This window comes from Capricornis sumatraensis, chromosome 8 (genome assembly GCF_032405125.1).
Source record: "Capricornis sumatraensis isolate serow.1 chromosome 8, serow.2, whole genome shotgun sequence".
Lineage (NCBI taxonomy): Eukaryota > Metazoa > Chordata > Mammalia > Artiodactyla > Bovidae > Capricornis > Capricornis sumatraensis.
This window is the reverse complement of record NC_091076.1, coordinates 72,279,941-72,303,747: the sequence shown is the minus strand read 5'-3', so window position 1 is coordinate 72,303,747 and position 23,807 is coordinate 72,279,941. Positions and strand designations below refer to the sequence as shown.

Here is a 23,807-nt window from a genome sequence, read left to right as displayed (position 1 = left end):
TTTAACATATATGGTTATCCCTGGACTTTCTTACTAAATAAGGGGGAAATTAATAAAAGAAGAAAAAAATACCACACAGCATTTTCTTTCCCCACCATAATTTTTCAATTTTCTTTAGAGAAATGCCAGCCAATAACTAATTAGAACCATATCCTTTGTTATCCCAATGGGAAGTATACGAATGGTTTTAAGAATAAATGTTAATGAGAACTTGAAAAAAATTAGTAATCTGGAACTTTGGTTTCCCTTCAACGTAAAAACAAAATCCTTTCCTTTAATGCTATTTTTATCATTGGGTGAAACAACAGGGACAGGGTCCATCAACAAGAAGGTAAGTGTCCACTGAGTCAGTACCCTGAACTGGGGGTGTCCTGGGTTTTTCACTGTTATCACAGAATTGGCATCACAAGCACACAGATTTCTCAGCACCCCGATTTCAAACAAGAGAGACAAAAAGTTACAGAAAAGGAATGCTTTTACATCTCTCTGGTTTCAAGGGAGAGAATAATTTCTTCCAAAGTAAGTACACAGCTGTTATAATTTCCAAGAGTATGTTTTCCATAAGAAACCCAGCTGGATAGAGCCTTTTTACCTGGTATGTCACCATGAAAGAGAATGTTACTAGGATCAAATCTTAAGTTGCCTATTCACGAAAGTCCAGGGGCAGAAACTACCTTCGCAAAAAACGGGACTGGTTTTGAACTATAGAATGTGAGTCAGAAAAACTCCGAGCAAAAAATAAGTTGGTAAGATGCTAACACACCATGGCGAGGGCATGTGCCAGCAAACTGAAGTGCATTTTCAAATCAGGGTCTGCCCTGTATCATCTAGACCCTCATCTTGGTGGAATGAACAGGTCCAGGCCGGGGTCACAAACCACTTTTTGTGTGTGTGCGCAAAAGGACTTGGTCAGACATAGGGAAGCAGGCATGGCTTGTTGTCGCTGTTGTTGTTCTTCAGTCGTCCAGTCATGTCCAACTCTTTGTGACCCCTGGGACTGCAGCATGCCAAGCCTCCTGTCATCCTCTGTCGTCCCCTTCTCCTCCCACCTCCAATCTTTCCCAGCATCAGGGTCTTTTGTCACGTTAAATATTCTTTTTGGAAAAAAAAAAAAGGTTTAGGCATTTGCGTAACATCTCAATTTGCTCCTTTTTTTACTATCCAGAAAATGTATTTCCATCACTTACGGGGGAAAACATAACAATAGGCCTAAAGTCTGTAACATTTTACCATCATTGTGTATTTGCAAAAGCTAGAAATCATTTGTAATGCCCAATAAGGACAGTACTTTACACAGACTTTGGTCTACAATAGATCTAGGCCATAATAATGAAAACATTTCTTGATAAATCACTTTCTGGACATTACTCCTCCCCAAAAGGATCATAAAAACTACCACTGAGGAAAACAAAGGATTCCCATGTTTTAAAGCAAAAAAGGACTGGCTATTTCTATTCCTGCACTGTACCAAGCAGATAAGTCAAATATGGGCAAGATCATCTAAAAAGTGGTGAAAACGCAAAGTGTTGCCTCTGTGTGGTTGGTGAGACCATGTTTTTCCAATGCTAAATTTACAAACTCTATTTGTTAAACTGTGTTTCAAACATTGCTTCTGTGGATGATTTACTTGAGACGTATGGGGCCACAGTATAAGCCTTTTACTCTCACTAAATCTAAATCATGCTTCTCAACAAGATTCTATAGGCATTAAAGAAACACACGGCATGCCCTTACCATCCTCCGGAGTGGAATCTAAACGCTCCCAGCAGAGCCCTTCTGTCCACTCCATAAACAGAGATTCTCCTCAGCAAAGAACCCCGCTGGATTCACACGTTGCAGCAGGCATACTAATTAAGCAAGAGCGCTCCAAAACTTTTTCTGTTTCGATTCATGGCAAAATTTCCTGAATTCGTTTTATTAAAACAGACATCTTCATCCAACAGACACACTCAAAAATCCAAGCTAATTTCAGCAGCAAACTCGGGGGAGAGGAGGGGTTGAGAAGTTGACAGAGGAGTGTAAATTTCCCCCATTCTCATTCTTCTGGTCAGTCTGCACTTAAGGAATCGGTTCAGCGTTTAATTCGATGCCAAGACACCAGTGGCCCACCAACCAAGCCACTAATAGCCACATGGACGGGTCTGGTCCAGTGCCCGGGAGGTATCAGGAGGGATGGCTGGCTGGACAGCCAGACAATGAAAGGCTCCCTGGTGGCCTCTAGTTCAGTCCGAGAGGGTAAAAGGGGGAGCGGAGGGAGGGCAAGGGGAGACGACCAAGCTCCCTTCTCGCCCAAAGCCACGGTCAGCTGCCGACACCCCCACCCCAGGGGTCCGGGGGACCCGCTCTCGGCCTCAGCAGGAGGTAGCCTCAGGAAAGCAGATTTCTCTCGGAGAGAGAGGAAACTTCCTGGTTCGGGCATTATGGGTAGGGGGCCGGCGCCCTCCCCCCCACCACAGGTAGCCGCGGGGAGTCGAGGGCTGAGGGAAGGAAGGGGCCCCCTCCCCGCGCCTCAGCCCGGGGCTGGGGGTCACCGAGTCGGGATCCCCGACCGCAGCCACCCGCTACGGGAGGCTCCCAACATGTGGGGACCCGGCCCTCGACTCCCCAGGACATGAGTCAGGGTCCCGGGGGCCGAGGGGTTTCAAACTTCCCCAGCGGGCGCGGCCTGGCATCGACACCGAGTTGCCGCCGCGGGAACCCCGATCCAGCAGGGTCCCGGGACGCGGGGCGGGCAGAGGCAGGGGACGCTGAGGAGCGGCAGGGGAAGCGCGTGCACTACAGGAGGGGGCAGCGGGGGCGCCGGGGGCCGCGAGGACCAGCTCCCGGGAACGCGCGACGAGGCCGGCGCCGCTCACCTTCCTGTGCTTCTCCTTGTAGGGTAGCGCCAGCCACGGCATGTCCCGCACGAAGTCCTGCCATTGCCGCTGGTCCTGATCCGAGGACACGAAGACGATCTCCAGGCGGCGCCGCGGCTCGGGCTCCGCCGACGCCCCGGCCCCCGGCCCCGGCCCCGGCCCCGCCGCCGCGTCCCCCCGCAGGCGGCCGTAGAAGGCGGCCAGACTGGCGCTGAGCTGCGCGCAGGGGGCGCTCAGGCTGCAGCCGAAGTAGAGCCCGAGCAGCGAGATGCCGCGGGCGGCCAGCGAGTGCACGTCCACCTCCTCGCCGCCGCCAGTCACTAGCTTCTCGCCCAACAGCTCCTCCAGGAAGCCCGACATCCTGGCCCACCGCAGCCCGGGCTCGCAGGCACCCGGGCGGGCAGGCGGCGGCAACACCGCTCCCTCGGTCCGCGCGGCGGGCGGAGGCGGCAGCTGCTGCGGCGTCGGCGGGCACAGGCGGGAGGGGAGCCACGCCCATCTGCCACGCCCACGGCACGCCCCCTCTCCACGCCACGCCCACTTTGTAGCCGAGCTGGCCTCCCGAGCACTGGCTGCGGCCGGCGGCGCGGGCTCCCGCCGCGTAGCCGAAGTGCTCCCGAGATAGCCCCGGCGACAAGGCTGACCCGAGACTCTCCGGTCTGTCGGAAATGCCTGGGACCTAAGTGAAGAAAGCAGAAGGGGCCGCTGAGCCAGTCTTTCCGAAGCTGCAGTTCGCGCAGGGCGGGCTTGGCCTCTCCCTTCCCTCCCATTTCCTCTTCGCTCCCGAATTCCAAATTCTCTCCGGAATTCTCCAAAGATTCCCACCCGAGTTCTCTTATCCCTCCTTGTTCTTCTTCCCTGCACTCTCCCTACCCACAGCCTATCCCGTTGGCCGTTTGTACCCCCACTGATCTCATAATACTTGTAGGACTTAACCGTCTTCACACAATGTTAACTTGGTCCGGCTAGGTCTTGCTGATCTCTCTGTGTATGTTTTGTGTTCTCTACCACAAGAGGCCGGAAGCACGCCACCTCTTGTTTCTTGCGTAGCTTCTGATCCAGTGATGGGCACATGGGAGGGAATCCATAAGTACTTGTGGGTTGATCGCAGGTCGCAGTGTGGATTTCAGTCCGCAGATCGCCGCGGTCATTCCTCACCGAGTGGCTTTCTTCCATCTCCACAAATATAGGCAACAGATGCCGCGGCATCTCTAAATCGATGCTGGCTGCTCTCCTGAAACGGTTCCATAGCTTCTACCCAAGTCTGTTGATAGTTGAGAGAAATTCTATGGATTTTTTTTTTATTTTGCCAGCTGGCGAGATGCTACCCTATGCTTAAACTGAACCTGGATTAAACAGGTGGTCTGTGGCAAGTCTTCCGGCCTCCCCCCAACACATACACGAAAAAAGAAAAATTATACCATGCCCACTCGCAACAGAGGAACAAGAACTTGCCAGCTCAGCTACCAACAACCCAGTGAAAGAAAAGAACACCCCTCTCACCGCCCTCCCCCGGCCCTTTGCAAGTTATTTCTTGGGCATCCACCGCCATCTAGTGGAAAGAGCGAGAAAAGACAGGGATACCAGCAACCAGGCAGAATATTTGTATTTTATAGCTGCTTTCCACACACACAAACACACACACACACACACAAATCATAACCCGCTTTACAGGAGTTCATTTAAACCTCATAACATAACCACAAGCTTTTTGGCACAAACATAAATTTTAATGACTAAGGTTCCCAGTTTTTCTGGAATAGAACAAGGAATTCTACTGGTTCTCAGCTCAGTGAAATGTTACCACAGAAACTGGTGAAAGAGGTGGAGGTGGATACCACGGGTGGACTGGCAATCTCTTGAATGATAGCCACTTTCTCAGTATCCACCTAACACTGCTGCTCATTTCATAAGTAGGCTCTTTGGATTGAGGATTGCCTTTAGGCAGGCGAGAACCCTATGACAAAGGCGAATTCTGAGTTCATTCTGAGTGTCCTGGCAAAATTCTGTGTGACTGCAGAGACAGTATTATTACCAACACATGGAAAGCATCACTTTTTAGTGAAAACATATAAAAGCCATTAACATAACAGACATTAATTTGTTAGATATCTTTTTGAAATTCTGGAAATGCCCGTGGGTGGGTTGCATCAGATGCAATCCAAAGCATGTAAGACAGACTTCTATACCCTGATGCTTCCAAGTGAATGCTGAAGAGAGGTAAGAGGACCATAAGCATCTTATTGATGCCTAGAGACAAAGTATTTGTTGTGGAGGGAGGTGAGGAGGGAATTTGGGGGATTGCAAATTGGGGGAAATAGTGAAGTCATTATTATAGTACTTAACTCTGGTATACTAGGTGCAAGTCTGTATAAAAAGGTGGTTTGTTCAGCATTTTCCTTTTATTATTTTACAGGAAAGCACTTTCCACTGGAGTGTGTCCAAACCAGCATCTGGCACCTGGGAAAGTGAGAGTTTGAACATACTGTGCATGAAATATAAATAAAATTTAGAGAATTGTTGGTGCAGCAGGCCCTGGTTACATGCCAAATATTGCAGCTGCCTTTTAAAGGGGTGTGGAAAGAGGGGATTTGCAATGGAAATGATTCCAAAATCATAGTTCGAGTGGGTGTTTGTTATAAGAAGCCTGAAGGACTCTCTGGGCTTGTCAAAAGCACGCTCTCTGAATCTGTGGTTCAAGAGACCCACTTAAAGAAAATACCCCTACTGGTATTTAGCTAATTATGTCACATGAATTTACTGGCTATTCTGCAAACTATTATTGTTTTAAAATATGTGTTAAGGAACCACAACATGCCTGACATTTATAGCACATACACATTACAGAGTTTTCCTTTGGAGAAATTGCATTCTAAGGCATGTGATATCAGACAAAGCATGCACGGGACAAATACATATTTTTAATCTGTAAGATTCATGAATCACATTCCTTGGTCTTCAGGACTAGAAGCATACGTTATCTGTGTTGGGACATCTCTGGCAGTCCAGTGGTTCAGACACTGCCTCCACTGCAGGGACACAGGTTCGATCCCTGGTCAGAGAATTAAGATCTCATTGCCACATGCGCCAGGTCAAAAAAAAAAGATGTATATGTACGGATAGTTACTGATACATTGGTGAACTTAGAAAAAGACTGGAAAACTGGAAAGAGCCTAATTATGTATCAATGAGGAGGAATAAAAGATGGCACATTCATCATCTGGAATACAATCTAGTCACTGAAAAGAATTAAGACGATTTCTGTATACACTGTATCAGTCTATGTTCACCAGAGAAAGAGAACCAACACAGAGATTTGCTACAAAAAATTGGTTCACATAATCATGGAGGCTGAGAAGTCCCAAAATCAACAGTCAGCCATCCAGAGGCCCAGGAAAACTGATGGTATAGTTAATTCTAGTCTGAGTCCAAAGGCCAGAGAATCAGAAGAGCTGATCGTATAAGTTCTAGTCCCTATTGAGTCCAAAGGCAGCAGAAGACCTATGTCCCAGTTCGAAGGTAGGTAGAGAAAGTGAATTCTTCCTTACATTTTCTTCTATCTGGGCCTTCAACTGATTGGATGAAGCCCACCCACATTGGAGAGGGCAACCTGCTTTACTCAGTCTACTATTTCATGTGCTGATCTCATCCAGAAACAGACATACCTATAATAGTGTTTAACCAAATATCCATACCCCGGTCAATTTGACACATAAAATAAAGTATCACAAGCCTCAGTTCAGTCCCTCAGTCATGTCCGACTCTTTGCGACCTTATGAATTGCAGCACGCCAGGCCTCCCTGTCCATCACCAACTCCCGGAGTTCACTCAAGCTCATGCCCATCGAGTCAGTGATGCCATCCAACCGTCTCATCCTCTGTCATCCCCTTCTCCTCCTGCCTTCAATCTTTCCCAGCATCAGGGTCTTTTCCAGTGAGTCAACTCTTCGCATGAGGTGGCCAAAGTATTGGAGTTTCAGCTTCAGCATCAGTCCCTGCAAAGAACACCCAGGATTGATCTCCTTTAAGATGGACTGGTTGGATCTCCTTGCAGTCCAAGGGACTCTCAAGAGCCTTCTCCAACACCACAGTTCAAAAGCATCACTTCTTCGGCGCTCAGCTTTCTTCACCGTCCAACTCTCACATCCATACATGACCACTGGAAAAACCATAGCCTTGACTAGACGGACCTTTGTTGGCAAAGTAATGTCTCTGCTTTTTAATATGCTATCTGGGTTGGTCATAACTTTCCTTCCAAGGAGTAAGCGTCTTTTAATTTCATGGCTGAAGTCACCATCTGCAGTGATTTTGGAGCCCCCCAAAAATAAAGTCTGACACTGTTTCCATTGTTTCCCCATTTATTTGCCATGAAGTGATGGGACCAGATGTCATGGTCTTTGTTTTCTGAATGTTGAGCTTTAAGCCAACTTTTTCACTCTCATCAAGAGGCTTTTTAGTTCTTCACTTTCTGCCATAAGGGTGGTGTCATCTGCATATCTGAGGTTATTGATATTTCTCCCGGCAATCTTGATTCCAGCTTGTGCTTCCTCCAGCCCAGCATTTCTCATGATGTACTCTGCATATAAGCTAAATAAGCAGGGTGACAATATACAGCCTTGACGTATTCCTTTTTCTATTTGGAACCAGTCTGTTGTTCCATGTCCGGTTCTAACTGTTGCTTCCTGACCTGCATACAGGTTTCTCAAGAGACAGGTCGGGTGGTCTGGTATTCCCATCTCTCTCAGAATTTTCCACAGTTTATTGTGATCCACACAGTCAAAGGCTTTGGCATAGTCAATAAAGCAGAAATCACAAGCCTACCCCTTGTCAACTTGGCACCCATATGCATCTCCTTAAACTATACTTTCTCTCCAAATAAAGATAATACCAAGATCATGATCCCACATGCCACAGAGCAACTAAATTGGTAAGCTGCAACTACTGGGACTGCATGCTCCAGAGCCCACACATCGCAACTGCTGCACTGGAGCCCCCCAAAAAAGATCTGCATAATGCAACAAAGATCCTGAGTGCCACAACCAAGACTCAACACAGCCAAATAAACACATATGTTTTTAACAATGAGCCAGAGTGCCCCATGTTGTGTGGCAGCCCTGATGGGAGGGGAGTCTCGAGGAGACCAGATACCTGTGTATATGCATGGCCGAGTCCCTTCACTGTTCACCTGAAACCATCACAGCATTGTTAAACGGCTATGCGTGCATGCTCCTTCACTTCAGTCATGTTTGAATCTTTGTAACCCCTGTAGCCCGCCAGGCTCCTCTGTCCATGGGATTCTCCAGGCAAGAATATTGGAGTGGGTTGCCATGCCCTCCTCCAGGGGATCTTACTGATCCAGGAATCGAATCAGCATCTCCTGAGTCTCCTGCACTGCAGGCAGATTCTTTGCCACTGTGTTAAATGTCTAAACCCCAATACAAAGTAAAAAGTTTTAAAAAACGGGCCAGAAAAGGAAACCTAAATGAGAAATATACTGTCTCCAAATACCAGGGCATGCTGTAGCCTAGTCAAGTTGGCACACAAAATTCACCATCACATACACTGGTATGACATCTCTCTAAGATGTAATACAAGAGAAAGTAAGGTGCAGAATATGTAGACAATATTAAGCAACCACTTGTAAAGTTTTAAGTGGAGGAAAAAATGTATATATATACATAAATGTAAAGTTTATATATGGATGAAATATATCTGGAAGGACAGTTAAAAATAGTAACAGGTTGCTTAGGGAAGGAAATTGAAGAACTTTGGAATAAATGGGAGAAAAATCTGGAAGGTATTATTCTAGTCCAAAAAGAAAGTATATTTTGAATTTTCAAATAAGAACCTATTCGAGGTTAAGATGCTGCAAGTGGAGAAAGGAATATTTAAAGAATATCAGGACATCTCAGAATAAGAGACAAAGTGTTTCACACACACACAAAATTCAGATGCCATTAAAACAAAGCTATTAGCACACAATGAACACTTTGATTATAAAAGTTTTCCAAGTCCACTTACTTCAAGAAATAATTGAGTCAACAAAACTTGAGTAAAAACTGATTCAAGCAAAGTATTCCTTTTCGGGGAGACGGGGGGCATACTGCAAGGCTTACAGAATCTTAATTCCCTAACCAGGGATTGAATCTGGGCCCTTGGCAGCAAAAGCCTAGAGTCAACCACTGAACCAACAGGGAATTCCTTAAAAAGTGTATTCCATTTAATTGGAAGTTCCCTGTAAAATGATTCTACCTGTAAATTAATTCTCTAGTACAGTTTTTGGCATCTCTGTTATCTTTTCCTTTTTTAAAACCTGGTCTTTGGTGGCAGATGTATTGATAAGGGAAATTGTTTGATAGAGAGGTGAAAGAAGCAAAATATGGAGGCAAGGCTTGACAAAGATCAAGACGAGGGAAGGGAGGCGCTTCCCTGGTGGCCCAGTGGATAACACTCCATGCTTCCAATGCACGGATAATACTCCATGCTTCCATTCCTGGTCTCGGAACTAGACATCATGTGCCACAACTAAAAAAGATCCTGCATGCCACAATGAAGATCAGCGATGCCATGGACTGAAACATAGATCCAGTGCAGCCAAATAAATATTAAAAAAAGAAAAAAGATGAGGGAAGGGAGACAGGGGTGTTGTCCTCCCTGGTTACAACAGTAGTGTGCTCCTTCTCTTTCTGGCACCCACTTGATATGTAATTTTAGGAATTCCCCATCATAGTTCTTTCTAGATTTCATTTTATCCCTCAGCAAAGCAGGAGTCTGGTCTCTCGTTTTTCAAGCCTTGTAATTCTTGTCTGAGTCAGAAATGCGAAGTGCTACAAACACATTATGCATATTTATGTTTGCCTCCAACACTTTTCAGAGCAAATCTCAGGATTACAACTTGTCATCGATGTGACCCTACTGCAGATATAGCAGTGTGTGTGATTCATTACACAAGTATTCTGGAGTCGGCTCTAACCATCCACCAGACTGCCAGGCTATAGGCCAAATTTCCAATTCAGCTTTTCATAAGCAAAGCCAAAGCAACAGCAGAAGAGATAGTAAGCAAGTCTGATTGTTGAGTCTGGGTGAATCAATAAAACCTCCAAACAATTATGCTGTGGAAGAAATCTGCTCCAGAATGTTAAGCCCCCCCTTCAGAATCAGGCTGGAGTCTAAGGATTTGGCACTAGAAACAGTACAGGACACCTCTGTTGTCACCATGGCTATGTTGTAAGTAAAAGGCATAAAGAATTAAGAAATAAAAATAAACATTTTCTGGGACTTCCTTAGTGGTCTGGTGGCTAAGATGCTGCACTCCCAATACAAGGGAACTGGGTTCGATCCCTGGTTGAAGGAATAGATCTCACGTGCCACAACTAAAGATTCCACAGAATGCAATTAAAAGATCCTGCATTGCCCCAACTAAAAAGTATCCTCTGTACCACAGTGAGGATTGAAAATCCTGTATGCCACAACTAAGACCCGGTATAGCCTAAATAAGTTTTGTTTTTTTTTTTTTAAAGATGGAGAACAGTACGGCAATTTCCTAAAAAACTAAGAGTAAAACTATCATATGAGCCAGCAATCCCACTGCTGGGCATTTACCTTGAAGAAACCATAATTGAAAAAGACACACGTATCCCATTGTTCACTGCAGCACTACGTACAATAGCTAGGACATGGAAGCAGCCTAGATGTCCATCGACAGATGAAAAGATAAAGAAGTGTGGTACAGATACACAATGGAATATTACTCGCTGTATTTCTACAGCTTTTTGAGTTGGTTCTAATGAGGTAGATGAACCTAGAGCCTATTATAGAGTGAAGTAAGTCAGAAAAAGAAAGACAAATATCATATATTAATGCATATATATAAAATCTTGAAAGATGGTACTGATGAACCTATCTAAGGTTGATAGAGACGGTGACATAGAGAATAGACTTTTGGACAGTTGGGGAGGAAGAAGGTGGGATGATTTGAGACAGTAGCATTGAAACATATATATTACCATATATGACATATATGAAACATATATGTGTAAAATGGATAGCCAGCGGGGATTTGCTGTATGTCACGGGAACCCAAAGCTGGTGGGTGCTCTATGACAACCTAGAGGGGTGGGATAGGGAGAGAGGTGGGAGGGGGGTTCAAGAGGGAGGTGACATGTATACTTATGGCTGATTCATGCTGACGTGTGGCAGAAACCACCATAATGTTGTGAAGCAATTATCCAATTAAAAATAAAATTTAAATATATGGTGGTGGTTTAGTCACTAAGTCACGTCCAACTCTTGCGACCCCACGGACTGTAGCCTGCCAGGCTTCTCTGTCCCTAGGATTCTCCAAGCAAGAACACTGGAGTGGGTTGCCACTTCCTTCTCTAGAGGATCTTCCTGACCCAGGGATCGAACCCAGGTTTCCTGCACTGCATGCAGGTTCTTTACCAACTCAGCTACCAGGGAATTCCTACATATATATATATATATATATACATACATATATATGTATATGTATGTATTGTGCTATGCTAAGTCACTTCAATTGTGTCTGACTCTTTGCAACCCCATGGATTAAAGCCCACCAGGCTCCTCTGTCCATGGAATTCTCCAGGCAAGAATACTGTATATATTTATACTTGACTGAGAACTGGGCACAAATCAAAGAAATGACAAGGAGTCCTAAAGTACAAACTCACCTCACAAACACTAAAGACCACACGTTATTGAGAATGATTCTGAGCCACCACTTCCAGATCCAAAACAGATTATAGAAAGCAGACCACTGGAAATGGAAATGTTCGAGAAAGCACTAAGCTTGGACAGAAGCATATGTCTTCCTGGGCACAAGCTGTAGAAGCAACACATCCAATTTAGACTTTACCCTGACACAGAGAAGAATTCTGAGCAGGACATTACGATCATGCTTTGGTGCTGAAAGACCATCCTGTGGATGGTTTGGAGAAGAACAAGGGAGGAGGCATGCCCAACAGTGAAGAGTCAATTATTAGGTGAGAATTGACTAGAGGGCTTCCCTGGTGCTCCAGGGGTTAAAGAATCTGCCTTGCAATGCTGGGGATGCGAGTTCGATCCCTGCTCAGGGAAGATCCCACATGCCTCAGAGCAACTAAGCCTGTGGGTCACAATAACTGAAGCCTGAACACCTAGAGCCCGTGTTCTACAACAAGAGAAGCTGCTGCAGCAATGAGAAGCCTGGACACAGAAGCTAGAAAGTAGCCCCTGTTTACAGCAACTAGAGAAAACTTACACACAGCAATGAAGATCCAGTGCATCCAAAAATTTATTAATTATTTCATAAAAAGAAAATTGACCAGAGGCTAAATCAGAGCATTTGGAAAATGCTTGCCTGGAAAATGCCATGGACAGAGGAGCCTGGTAGACTGCAGTCCATGGGGTCGCTAAGAGTCGGACTCGACTGAGCGACTTCACTTTCACTTTTCACTTTCATGCATGGAAGGACATGGCAACCCACTCCAGTGTTCTTGCCTGGAGAATCCCAGGGACGGGGGAGCCTGGTGGGCTCAGAGTCGGACACGACTGAAGCGACTTAGCAGCAGCAGCAGCAAATCAGAGCATTGAGTCTAAAAAGGAAGGATGGGTTTAAAAAACATTTAAAAGGTGTATAGGAGATGCAGGAGGAATGGAATCTAAGACTAATGGTCTTTCCCTCTTAGATGAATCCTCTCTTCTGCCTCTCAGATCTGCTTCCTTGACCCTGGGGAGCCTGATTTGGAAATCTGATAGTTTGAGGTTTTTTTTCTGGCTAACTGCCGCCCTGATGGGTTCAGGCTGCTCTTTGCTCTTTTTTCTTTTTTGAGGTTTAGTGTGTTTATTTCTTTATTTTGATCTTTGCTTTCTGAGGCCTCCTACTGGGGTGAGAGGCTTCTGTCCTTTCACTCCCAGTTTACAGTCCAAAGCATTTCCTGCCAACCTCTGGTGCTGCCTCCTGAGTGCTCACAGAGCCCATTTGGGGCCAAAGTCTCTTCTCTTGGATGGAGGGATGGAAGTTTCCCTCTAAAACCCAGGCTGGCCTCAGCATCCTGAGTCCTGGTCCAGCTCTCAATCCTACAGCTTCTTCTTGTCCATACAGGGCACTGATGCCCAAGCAATGCATTCAGTGACAGGCTCTTATTCTTCTGTCTGCTCAGAGGCCTACCTGCCAGTGTTCCTTGCAGATCAACAGAGCTCACAAATGACTGAGCTGTGGCTAAATATGTTATTTACAATCGAAAATAATACCTGCCCTGCCTGGACCCAGGCCACAACAAAGCTGCATGCCTGTGGTGCCCCTCCTAGGACAGTTCCTTCTTCAACCCAGAGCACTCCAGGCTTTCTCATTCATCTGTCGGGACATGGAAAACTTTGGCTTTGGGGATGGTGGCGAGTGGGTAAAGGGATCACTGATGGTTTTGTGACCGTTGAGTGAAGCAATATAGCAGTACACCCAGGTAAGGGCAGCCTCTGCTCAGGTGCGGTGTCTCACCATCATTCCTTCCTAACCAGAAACTCTAGCCAAACAGGTGTGCCAGGCTTCAGGTGGCCCTCTGTTAAAGCTCACCCACTGCCTTATGTGACCACATGTGACAGGTGGTGCCAGAATTGTACCAAGTCTTTTTTGAAAATGTATTTATTATTTTATTATTTATGTTTGGTTGCACTGGGTCTTTGTTGCTGCAAGCAGGCTTTCCTCAGTTGTGGCGAGTGGGGGCTCCTCTCTAGCTGCGGTGCTCAGACTTCCTGCAGTGGCTGTTCTTGTTGTGGACCACAGGCTCTAGGCTCTCAGGCTTCAGCAGTTGTGGCACACGGGCTCAGTTGCTCTATAGGATGTGGAATCTTCCTGGACCAGGGATCAAACCCATGGCAGGCAGATTCTTATCTACTGCACCGTCAAGGAACTCCAGGATCGTACCAAGTCTTGATTCTCAAATATCCTTGGATTTCTTCTCTGACCTACATTCCTCACATGAAGACGAAGCCATCCTGGGGATGCTGATGGATACTGTCACCTTCTCAGGGTTCCTGAGCATCTGCTCCAGCCAGGCTCCAGCCACTTCTTGTTAGTATCTTCTTCCATGAGTTTCTCAGCTGCCATATTTCCATGCTTAGTTCCTAGCTGTCCTCTGATTTTGAAGGACATGGATCAGGGCCCTTTAAATACAAAGTCACTTATCCAGTACCCACCATCCAGGGTGACTCAGTTTGCTACCTATGTGGCCAGACCTCCTACCAGCAACGGGACTATTCAGACTAATCGCTGTTACCAAATTCACATACAACTCAAATCCACACAGGACACACTGTGCCTTTCAACTCAGACCTCCTGTTTCCAACCCACTCCTGCTATTTCTTTTACTCCCGGGCTCTTGACATGCCGAGGCAATCACAGCAGCCAGGCTCTCCCAGACACCCAGAGCGAGAGATGATCAGGCCCTCCTCCAGTGTGGCCCCTCCCCATCTGTGCCAGTACTCTTGCCTGGAGAATCCCATGGAGGGAGGAGCCTGGTAAGCTACAGTCCATGGGGTTGCAGAGTCGGACACGACTGAGCGACTTCATCTGTGCCACTACCCATCAGTCCAAGTGATGGATCATCAATTCAGGGCATTCTGACTTCTCTGTGAATCTCATTTATCATGAAGTGTCTCCTGTTCTCTCTGACCCACTGAGATGCTGCCTCAACCCTGTATCCCCATGGCCAGAACAGACAACCTATAACGTAAGAGCGATTGGACTCCCGTGAGGCTGTGGCCAGATAAAGTCCCTAGACAGGCAAAGGTTCAGGCCAGGGAAACAGACATGGGAAGCCACTTCTTACTTGTGGAATATGCTTGAAGAGGTTCAAGCTTTCCATCAGGTGAAACCCATTCCACCTATGGAAGGAGATGGGTGGGGGAAGAGAAGTAGCGGATCCGGGTATCTGTGTCTCGTTCTGCGATCCAGGCCATCATGTTCCAGAAAACAGGCTGGAACATGTTCCAGGCTTCTCCCTGCCTCACCATGGTACCACAGCTTTAAAAAAATTTTTTTATCTTTGCCTGCAAGTGTCTTTGTTGCTGCATGCAGGCTTTTTCTAGTTGCGGCAAGCAGGTGACTTTGATTTCACTTGCTGACTTTGATCTCACCTGCACTCTGATGCAGACTCTTCATTGTGGGATTGATTCTTGCTCTCTAACTCATCCCATGGATTAATTGTTTAGATCGTTCCTTGCTTTCCAAGGCCACCTTGCCTGAGACTTGCCTAGGGGTCTGTCCCAACTTCTCTCAGATCCAACTTTGGCTCTTAAGACCTCTGGGTGAATCAGAACCCTGGGCCTCTCACTCTTCTGGAAGGAATGGGTGGTTGGCAGGGTGTGCTGCGTTAAAGATGCCTGTAGGGAATGTCTGGTTCCCATGCTGATGAGACGGCTTGGAGCTGGAGATGAAGATTTGGGAGTCACTGCTGCAGTACAGGGGCTTACCAGGTGGCACTAGGGGTAATGAACCTGCCTGACAATGCAGAAGAGACGCCGATTCAGTCCTTGGGTTGGGAAGATCCCCTGGAGGAGGACATGGAAACCCACTTCAGTATTCTTGCCTGGAGAATCCCATGAGCAGAGGAGCCTGGTGGGCTACGGTATAGGGGGTCGCAAAGAGTCAAACACGACTAAAGCGACTTAGCACACGCGCATGCACGCACCCTGCAGTACAGGTGGTAGTAGAAGTCAGGAACGTGGATGAGCTGCCCAGGCTGAATGAGGATAAAGGATGAAGCCCCAAGGGGACCAACAGGAAACGGTCAGGTGGAGAGGTGTCAGCACAGAAGACTGACAAGCTGGGGAGGCTCTGGCAAAACTAGGAGAGAGGAGCTCCACAGAAACTGAAGAATCTTCAAAGCAATAATGCGTCAACAGCAGCAAACGCAGCTGAGCCGGCGAGTGCAATGAGATCTGGACTCAACAACTGGGAAGCTACCAGTTAGGATGAGTGGGCTCATGGTCTGGTGGGAGCTGAAGCAGGGTGAACTGTAGGTTCTGCCTGGTGACACAGACAACTCTGGCTGCCCAAGGGGTCTCTCATCCTCTGTTGACTGGCTACCCTCCCCATCTCCTGTTTCCATTTATGTTTCTCTTAGCTGATGCAACCAGATATGCTGCAAGTCTGGATCAATACAATAGTTTGGGATCCATTTTGGTACCATAGAAACTACTGTGAAAGGTTTCCTGGGTTCATACATGGCGCTATCTCTCAGTTAACCTCCAGGTTCTGAGTTTGCAAGCTAGTAAACACTTTAGGTGATTCAGCGTAATCGAAGTGGCTTTCACCGCAACGCTAGTCCCACATCGTCAACTCCATTAACGACAACTGGCTGGAGGGAGTAGCAGCCTCGGACTCCCTCGCTCTCCATCTGGCCATAGCCACCTCGTGCTTAAACTCGGCTAGCTTCACTAATTTTTTTTTGGCTGCGCGGCTCGACGGATTTTTAATTCCCCCATCAGGGCTGGAACCAGGGCCCTCGGAAGTGAAACACAGAGTCCTAAGCAGTGGATAGCCAGGGGATTTCCTTTTTTTTTTTTTTTTCTTTTTTGTCTTAAACTTCACTCATTCGTTCATTCATTTTTATGGCCCCTTCTCTCTCCCCTCAACGGCTCAATTACTGAATAAAACATTTATGCCATCCATTCATATCACGTTAACTGGCAAAGCACCTCATCCCATCCGCATCTCACAACACACTCTAGGGCTGGAAAGAGTCCATGGGGTCGCTGAGGGTCGGACACGACTGAGCGACTTCACTTTCACTTTTCACTTTCACGCATTGGAGAAGGAAATGGCAACCCACTCCAGTGCTCTTGCCTGGAGAATCCCAGGGACGGGGGAGCCCGGTGGGCTGCCATCTCTGGGGTCGCACAGAGTCGGACACGACTGAAGCGACTTAGCAGCAGCAGCAGCATAGACAGTGGCGAGGCGCGCGCACCCCCTGCTGGTGCCCCGGCGCGCTGCAGCCTCCCTGCCCTCCGGCCCGTCAGGAGCTCGAGAGGTGGCGGAGACGCGCGTGCCCGCGCAAGGCTTCCTGGGAAATGGCTGGGGGGTAAGTGTCTCAGAGCTACAAATTCCAGTACGCCGCGTAGAGGGCGCTGTCTGGTGATTCGAAATCTCTTGTCAGTGTCGTTAGGAATGCCTCACAAGCCTGACTCAGTATTCACAGGAGGCTTTGGGAGAACATAGCTCTTCCTCCGGGGGTGCACGAACTGACTTGACTTCCGCGGCTTCCTCGAGCTCGCTCGGTGTGACGAATCTGACGTTGCGGTACGGTGGCTGGGCGCGCAAGGCCCGACGGGAAGCTTGTGGAATCTGCTGCGGGAAGAAGAACGCCAGGTTTCCTGGGCAGCCACAGTCATGGCGGCGACCGCCCCCAGGGCTGGGGCCTCCGCACCTGAGGCGGCGGCTTCCCCCGAACCTCCGCTGCAGTACAGCCTTCTTCTGCAGTACTTGGTGGGCGACAAGCGTCAGCCCCGGCTCCTGGAGCCTGGGAGCCTGGGCGGGATCCCGAGTCCAGCCAAGAGTGAGGAGCAGAAGATGATCGAGAGGGCGATGGAAAGCTGTGCCTTCAAGGCTGCGCTGGCCTGCGTGGGAGGTGAGGCGGGGCCGGGGGGGCCCTTGGGAGGCCGAGGGCTTGGGCGGCAGCGGGATCCACTGCTCAGACCACGCACCTAGGAGACGAGGGGGCCCTGGGCCGCGCGACCTTGACCCACCCCACCTGTCAGTGAACTTGAGCAGCTCCTCCCGAGACCCCGAGGTTGTCTTTCGCCTCTGGAAATTCGATCAGGGAATCGGTCCTGGGTCGGGACCTGGGGATTATAAAATGGTTGACTTCATTCATTCATTCATTCGTTCGCTTTGATATAATTACTTTTCAGCAAATTATTACTGAGCAGTTGTCACGTGCCAGGCAGTGGAAAGACAGAATGAGAGACGAGAGCCTTGTTCTCATGAAGCTAATATTTTAATATACACAGAAAGTAAAGTGTTGAGAAGGAGGACAGTGCTGCAGACCTGGGGCGCAGCACTTGTAAAGGTCTGGCCGGAAGTGACTTCAGGCTAGAAAAAAACAGAAAGGCCAGTGAGCCCAATGTGACTGGACAGCTGGAACGAGGGGGAAAGAAGTCTGGACTTGGCATGTTTTTGTTTTGTTTTTTAATCCTTTGAGGATTTGAGAATGTAGGTGTCCCTCCTGTGTGCTAAGAGGCTGACTACATTTGCAGGTGAGTTGAAGTCTCATTGAGAATGAAAGGAAATTAAGAAACGAATATAGTGAGGGTGGAAACGTGAAATTGAGCAGAAAGAAGAAAGATCTTTTTGGTTGGGAGAAGGCCACAAGAGGTGAGACTGGAGCCTGTGTCTTGACGGATTAAGAGAATGAAGTTAGACAAAGAGAAATGGCTTTTCAAGTTGGGGTGGAGTGGTGCAGGTTGAGCTTTTTGCCTGTAGGCATTAGGACAGTCATTGATGGGTTTTTAGAGTTACCAAGAGCTTGATGACTCATGGTGGAGTGTGCAAAGGGAAGGAAAGTCAGTAGGCAGGGAGACCATAGAGGGAATTTGCTGGACTGAAGCTCAGTGAGACATGGACTGGGTCTTTGTTCATCATTGTGTCTGACCCTAGATCTCTTACATATCTGTTGAAATAATGAGTGAGTCTTTGTACTGTTCCAGGGGGGAAGTGATGAAGGCCCTAGGCTAATTGTGGACCTAGTGTCACAGGAGGAAGCAGAGAAACAGCTTTAAGCGTGCCTGAAGTTTGGCATGGGAATGACTGGAGAACAGGAGCCGTAAGCAGGGAGGTCTGGAGGGGAGGTGCCCATGATTTCATTGAACACATACTGACCTTGAGGTGGCAAGAGGACATCCATGTGGAAATGTCCAGCAGGCTCAGGAAGGTCAGCTGTGGACCACAGCATGGCGTTTGCCATTTGGGAACTTTGTGACCCTAGGGAAGTTAGTTTACCTCTCTGAGCCTCAGTTTCTTCGACTACAGAAAGGAATGGAAAATAGTATCTACCTCACAGGATTACTGCAAGGAACAAGTAAGGCTGGGACAATAGGCAATAAAGTGTCAGTAATTGGTACATGGTACTTACCAAATGACTTTTATGAATGTCACCATTGTCAAGGGAGTGATTTCTAAAGTTGATACCTGAACTTGAGAGTTTATGTGTGAGTGCAGAGAGAGAAAGAGGGTTAAAGACGGAATATTGAAGAATGTTAGAAAATGAAAGGAGGAAGAAACAGAAAAAGAGTCAGAGAAGAAGCTGCCAACTAGATCGATCTTGCGTTTTGTAATGTGGAAACCGGGCCAGTGGAGAGCTTCTGAGGCAAGAAGGGGACCGGGTATCCTCTTCACTGGCGGCCATCCAAAAGGTGCAATTTAAGTATGACCCTATTACAGTGATCTGAAAAACGTGCCAAGGAAATCTTCATCTGTTCATTTTTAGGATTTGTCTTGGGAGGTGCATTTGGGGTGTTCACCGCTGGCATTGATACCAACGTAGGCTTTGACCCCAAGGATCCTTACCGCACGCCGACAGCCAGAGAAGTCCTTAAAGACATGGGCCAGAGAGGAATGTCCTATGCCAAAAATTTTGCCATTGTGGGCGCCATGTTTTCTTGCACTGAATGTTTAGTAGAATCTGTAAGTGTCCCTGCCTTCTGAGAAAGCCTTGCCTGTTTCCATCCTGTGAGTTCTCAAGAGAAATACCCAGTGCTACTAGAAAGCAGGTCACAAGTGTCCAGTACTTGCTAGATTCAGTTTCCATTAAATAGTCCCTTATTGGAGAAGGACATGGCAACCCACTCCAGTGTTCTTGACTGGAGAATCCCAGGGACAGAGGAGCCTGGTGGGCTGCCGTCTATGGGGTCACACAGAGTCGGACACGACTGAAGCGACTTAGCAGCAGCAATGTAAACTTCTTGTGAATTTATGATTTGGGCTTGCCTTATTTTTTTTTTTTTTATAGGCCAGAAGTTGGTTAATTAATTTTTTTATTATTGTTTTTGGCTGCACCTTGCAGCTTGTAGTATCTTAGTTCCCCAACCAGGGGTGGAACCTGGGCCCCTTGCAGTGGAAGCAAGCATGGAGTCCTAATGATTGGATCACCAGAGAATTCCTGGTTAATAATTTTAAACAAGAGACTTATTGGGCAACCTGAGAAGAGAGTCTGATTACTTCTCAAATGTGACACTTGGCTCAGCGCTTTGGTACCATGTGCAGGAAGCATTTGTGAACACGTTCAAATTTTAGGAATTATACTTTTGAAAGAAAAAAAAAGGTTTCCTTTGGGGAGGGACTAAATTAGCCAGCTAGAAACCCTGTCTTTTTTTCCTTAGTTTTCTTGTCTGGCTTGTTTCTTTGGCTCTGAACTGCTCTTCTCCACCCACAGTACCGGGGAAAATCAGATTGGAAGAACAGTGTCATTAGTGGCTGCATCACTGGAGGAGCCATTGGTTTCAGAGGTTAGTAAACAGTTCTCACATGCTTTTCTTTGTGGCCTTGGACAACATGCTGAAGTTGAGATTTCCAAACACGAGTGTTCAAAGGACAGCTCAAGGCATATGTGGAACTTGATATTCTCCTTTCCTGACAAGTAAATCACACTTTCTGTGTTACTCAATTTTGGAAACTTCTAGTATCTAAATCAGGGTTTCTGATCCTTGGCATTATTAACATTTTGGACCAGAGGAGTGTTTGCTGGGTGGAGGGGAGTGCTGTTCCTGGCCTCTCCCCACTAGGTGCAAGTAGCACCCCCTAGTGGTGACAAGTAGAAGTGTTTCCGGTGTACCTTGGGGGATAAATCAGAGAGTTCAGTTGCTCAGTAGTGTCTGACTCTTTGCAACCCCATGAATCGCAGCACGCCAGTACCCCCTGTCCATCACCAACTCGCAGAGTTCACCCAAACCCATGTCCATCGAGTCGGTGATGCCACCCAGCCATCTCATCCTCTGTTGTCCCCTCCTCCTCCCGCCCCCAATCCCTCCCAGCATCAGGGTCTTCTCCAATGAGTCAACTCTTCGCATGAGGTGGCCAAAGTATTGGAGTTTCAGCTTCAACATCAGTCCTTCCAATGAACACCCAGGACTGATCTCCTTTAGGATGGACTGGTTGGATCTTCTTTAGAAAAGGCAGAGGAACAGAGATCAAATTGCCAACATCTGCTGGATCATTGAAAAAGCAAGAGAGTTCCAGAAAAACATCTATTTCTGCTTTCTTGACTATGCCAAAGCCTTTGACTGTGTGGATCACAATAAATGGAAAATTCTGAAAGAGATGGGAATACCAGACCATCTGACCTGTCTCTTGAGAAACCTGTATGCAGGTCAGGAAGCAACAGTTAGAACCAGACATGGAACAACAGACTGGTTCCAAATAGAAAAAGGAGTACATCAAGGCTGTATATTGTCACCCTGCTTATTTAACTTATATGCAGAGTACATCAGGAGAAACGCTAAGGGACAAATAGCCCCAGGTGGAACCCATGGAGAACTATATCTATCTTAGAATAAAGACCTGTCCCCATATTGAACATATGGGAAGAACATAAGAAGAAGTAATCTCTGGAATGTGTTGCTATGCAGGATAGTACAGAAGCATAGCTGGACCCCATTCAGCCCTGGGAAGCCCATTTGTCCAAAGAGCAAGCTCTGCTTAACTTTCAGCTCCATCATTTCAAACAGACATCTTTCTTCATACGGTGCAGTCGTCATTTTAATTCTGTGTCTAAGTTCTCACGGTAATGGTTTTGCAGTTTAGGGTTCTTGGATCTCTACCCTTTCAAAGCCAAATATAGGTATCCTAGAAATGTTGGATTATCTACTGTAAGCAACCAAGAAACGGGTTCCCTGCCACTTCTCCCTGTTGGCGTATCTATCAAGAGTGCGGAGCAGGGTGTCAGTGACTTAACTTCCCTAACAGTGTCTGTCACTGGGCCACTCTCCATCTGCTGTGCCTGGACTTACCCAAAGCAAAAAAGGCTGTTTTCTCATTTTCTGAGAGGCAGGATGATTTTCTGTCATTAAAGACCTGATTCTCCTCCTCACACAGCCATTTGTGATTTATGGAGTAACTTCTCCTTTGGTCTTACCATCTCTCAGCTTTGTCAGGGCCTTTGAGAGGCTCAGCTCCCTCTGGGATTGCTTTGATCACCTTCCCAGGAATTTATTCCATAAACAAATCAGAGTAACAGGCCATATGCTTTCACTTGATTCCAAGGGCTGGTTCTGTTAACCAGTTTCCTGCCTGTGAGGAGCTATTTTCACGAGACTAGAAGTAGCGGTTCTTTGGAATGAGAAAAGTTAAACGAACATAGTTAGATAAAAGCACACTGGATCAGCTCGTGTGCAGAGCCTCACTGAAGTCTTCCAGCTCTCTGCTACGTTGAACGATGGAGAACATGTTCGCCAGCTTCTTTACATCCCCAAGTACCCAAACTTCCTGAATGCTGCTTGACCCAGCGTCTGTCACCACAGGTAATGTCATCTGTGTTTGCTTTACAGCTGGCTTGAAGGCTGGGGTCATCGGCTGTGGAGGGTTTGCTGCTTTCTCCGCTGCGATTGACTATTACCTACGGTGAGAACACTGGTGTCCGGCAAGGATGATGGCAGCCCAGGATCAAGGCTGCTCTGTGGAGGGCAGCTTCTGTACCACTCCAGGGCACTTGCTGCAGAGACTGAAGACATTTGTTTTCTCTCCCGTAGTTGGTGTCGTGAGGGAGCTGCCTGGGTGCAGTCGGCTACCTCTGAGAGCCACGCTCTCTGCACCTGGACTCGAGCCAGGCTGTGTGGGGTAGATGCCATGCCAGATTCTCTCTTTTGGGCAGTCAAGGAGTCAGTGTGCTGACCTGTAGGAACTGAGTCCCACAAAGGGGCAGCCCTGCAGCCTGTGGTGCTGTGGGGATGGAGGGGACTTGACCCATGCCTGGAGGCATCCATCTCAGACCTCAGGGCAGGGCCGAGCGGAGCCATGCCGTCCGGCCGGTCATGTCATTTTGTTCAGTGTTCTGCTATCCTTGTTATATAGATATATGTGTGTATGTATTTATATTACAGTTCAAAAGTTTGGCTTATTTTTATTTTCAAATTCCACAACTCCCCAAAATGGTACCAGGTGGCCCAAAGATTGAATTCCAAAGAGAAAGCATGAGCCAGCTCCTGAGAAGCCTGGGAACCCTCGACTCCCAGGGTCTGCAGAGCAGCGTTATCCTCACTGAGATTGCTGCAGTGGCCCAGCCTTGCCCTGAAGAAGCCAGGCCTAAGCGTGTCCTAGGACGCAGTGACATTCCACACATAACCCTGCTGGCCTCTTCTGCGAAACCCTAGGGCTGGCTGGTGGGAATGCCTGCGGTCTGAGGCACACGTGCGTGTTCTGCCGTGACCATGGGCCCAGGCCCGCATCAAGGACAGTGCGAGGGTTGTATTGCTGTGGTCATCCTGATGACCCAGTCCCAGCAGCCGCTGGTTACAACCACTCCGTGTTCAGGAGCTGCTCTCCACCACCCTGTTCCTCTGATGTCAGGGGTTCATTACTTACTTAAACATTAGAGTTTTTGACTTGACCTGGTAGCCTTTCTCTGACAGTAGCAGCTCAGCCTAATTGTGTGCTATACACAAAAAAACACCCTTTTACAATCGGGATCTGCTGCAGATGCTGTGTTACTCTGGGGCCTTGGTGGTGGGATGGAGATGAACTTAGGACAAGCAGGTAGCGTGGTGGGGGCCTGTAATTCCAGCCGCCTTCAGCCAGTGGAAGTGTCTCCTTTATTCCACTAGAGTCATTCCTTTGCCTTTTTTGGCTGTCTCCCCCACTGTGGGCCGTCTTCTAAAGCTTGCCCACCCTTACCCAGAATTCAGACTCAGCTGAACCATCCAGACATTCTGAGTGTGTATGAGTGTGTGTGTGTGTACATGAGTG

At 47.5% G+C, this 23,807-nt stretch overlaps 2 protein-coding genes across 2 annotated transcripts in view; one reads left to right on the top strand and one right to left on the bottom strand.

The window, feature by feature from the left end:
* The window catches only part of NXN (nucleoredoxin), a 161,252-nt gene extending 158,037 nt beyond the window's left edge, over positions 1-3,215 (bottom strand). Inside the window, exon 1 of the mRNA XM_068977708.1 lies at positions 2,856-3,215. Within this exon, the coding sequence (XP_068833809.1) occupies positions 2,856-3,215 (360 nt within the window). The remainder of the gene's footprint in view (positions 1-2,855) is intronic.
* A 14,016-nt stretch (positions 3,216-17,231) lies between these two features.
* Positions 17,232-23,059, top strand: TIMM22 (translocase of inner mitochondrial membrane 22). Its single transcript, XM_068978530.1, has 4 exons — positions 17,232-17,481; positions 19,339-19,535; positions 20,284-20,356; positions 22,394-23,059. The coding sequence occupies exons 1-4, from the start codon at positions 17,244-17,246 to the stop codon at positions 22,468-22,470; spliced, it is 585 nt and encodes a 194-aa protein (XP_068834631.1). The 5' UTR covers positions 17,232-17,243; the 3' UTR covers positions 22,471-23,059.
* The last annotated feature ends 748 nt before the right edge of the window (positions 23,060-23,807 follow it).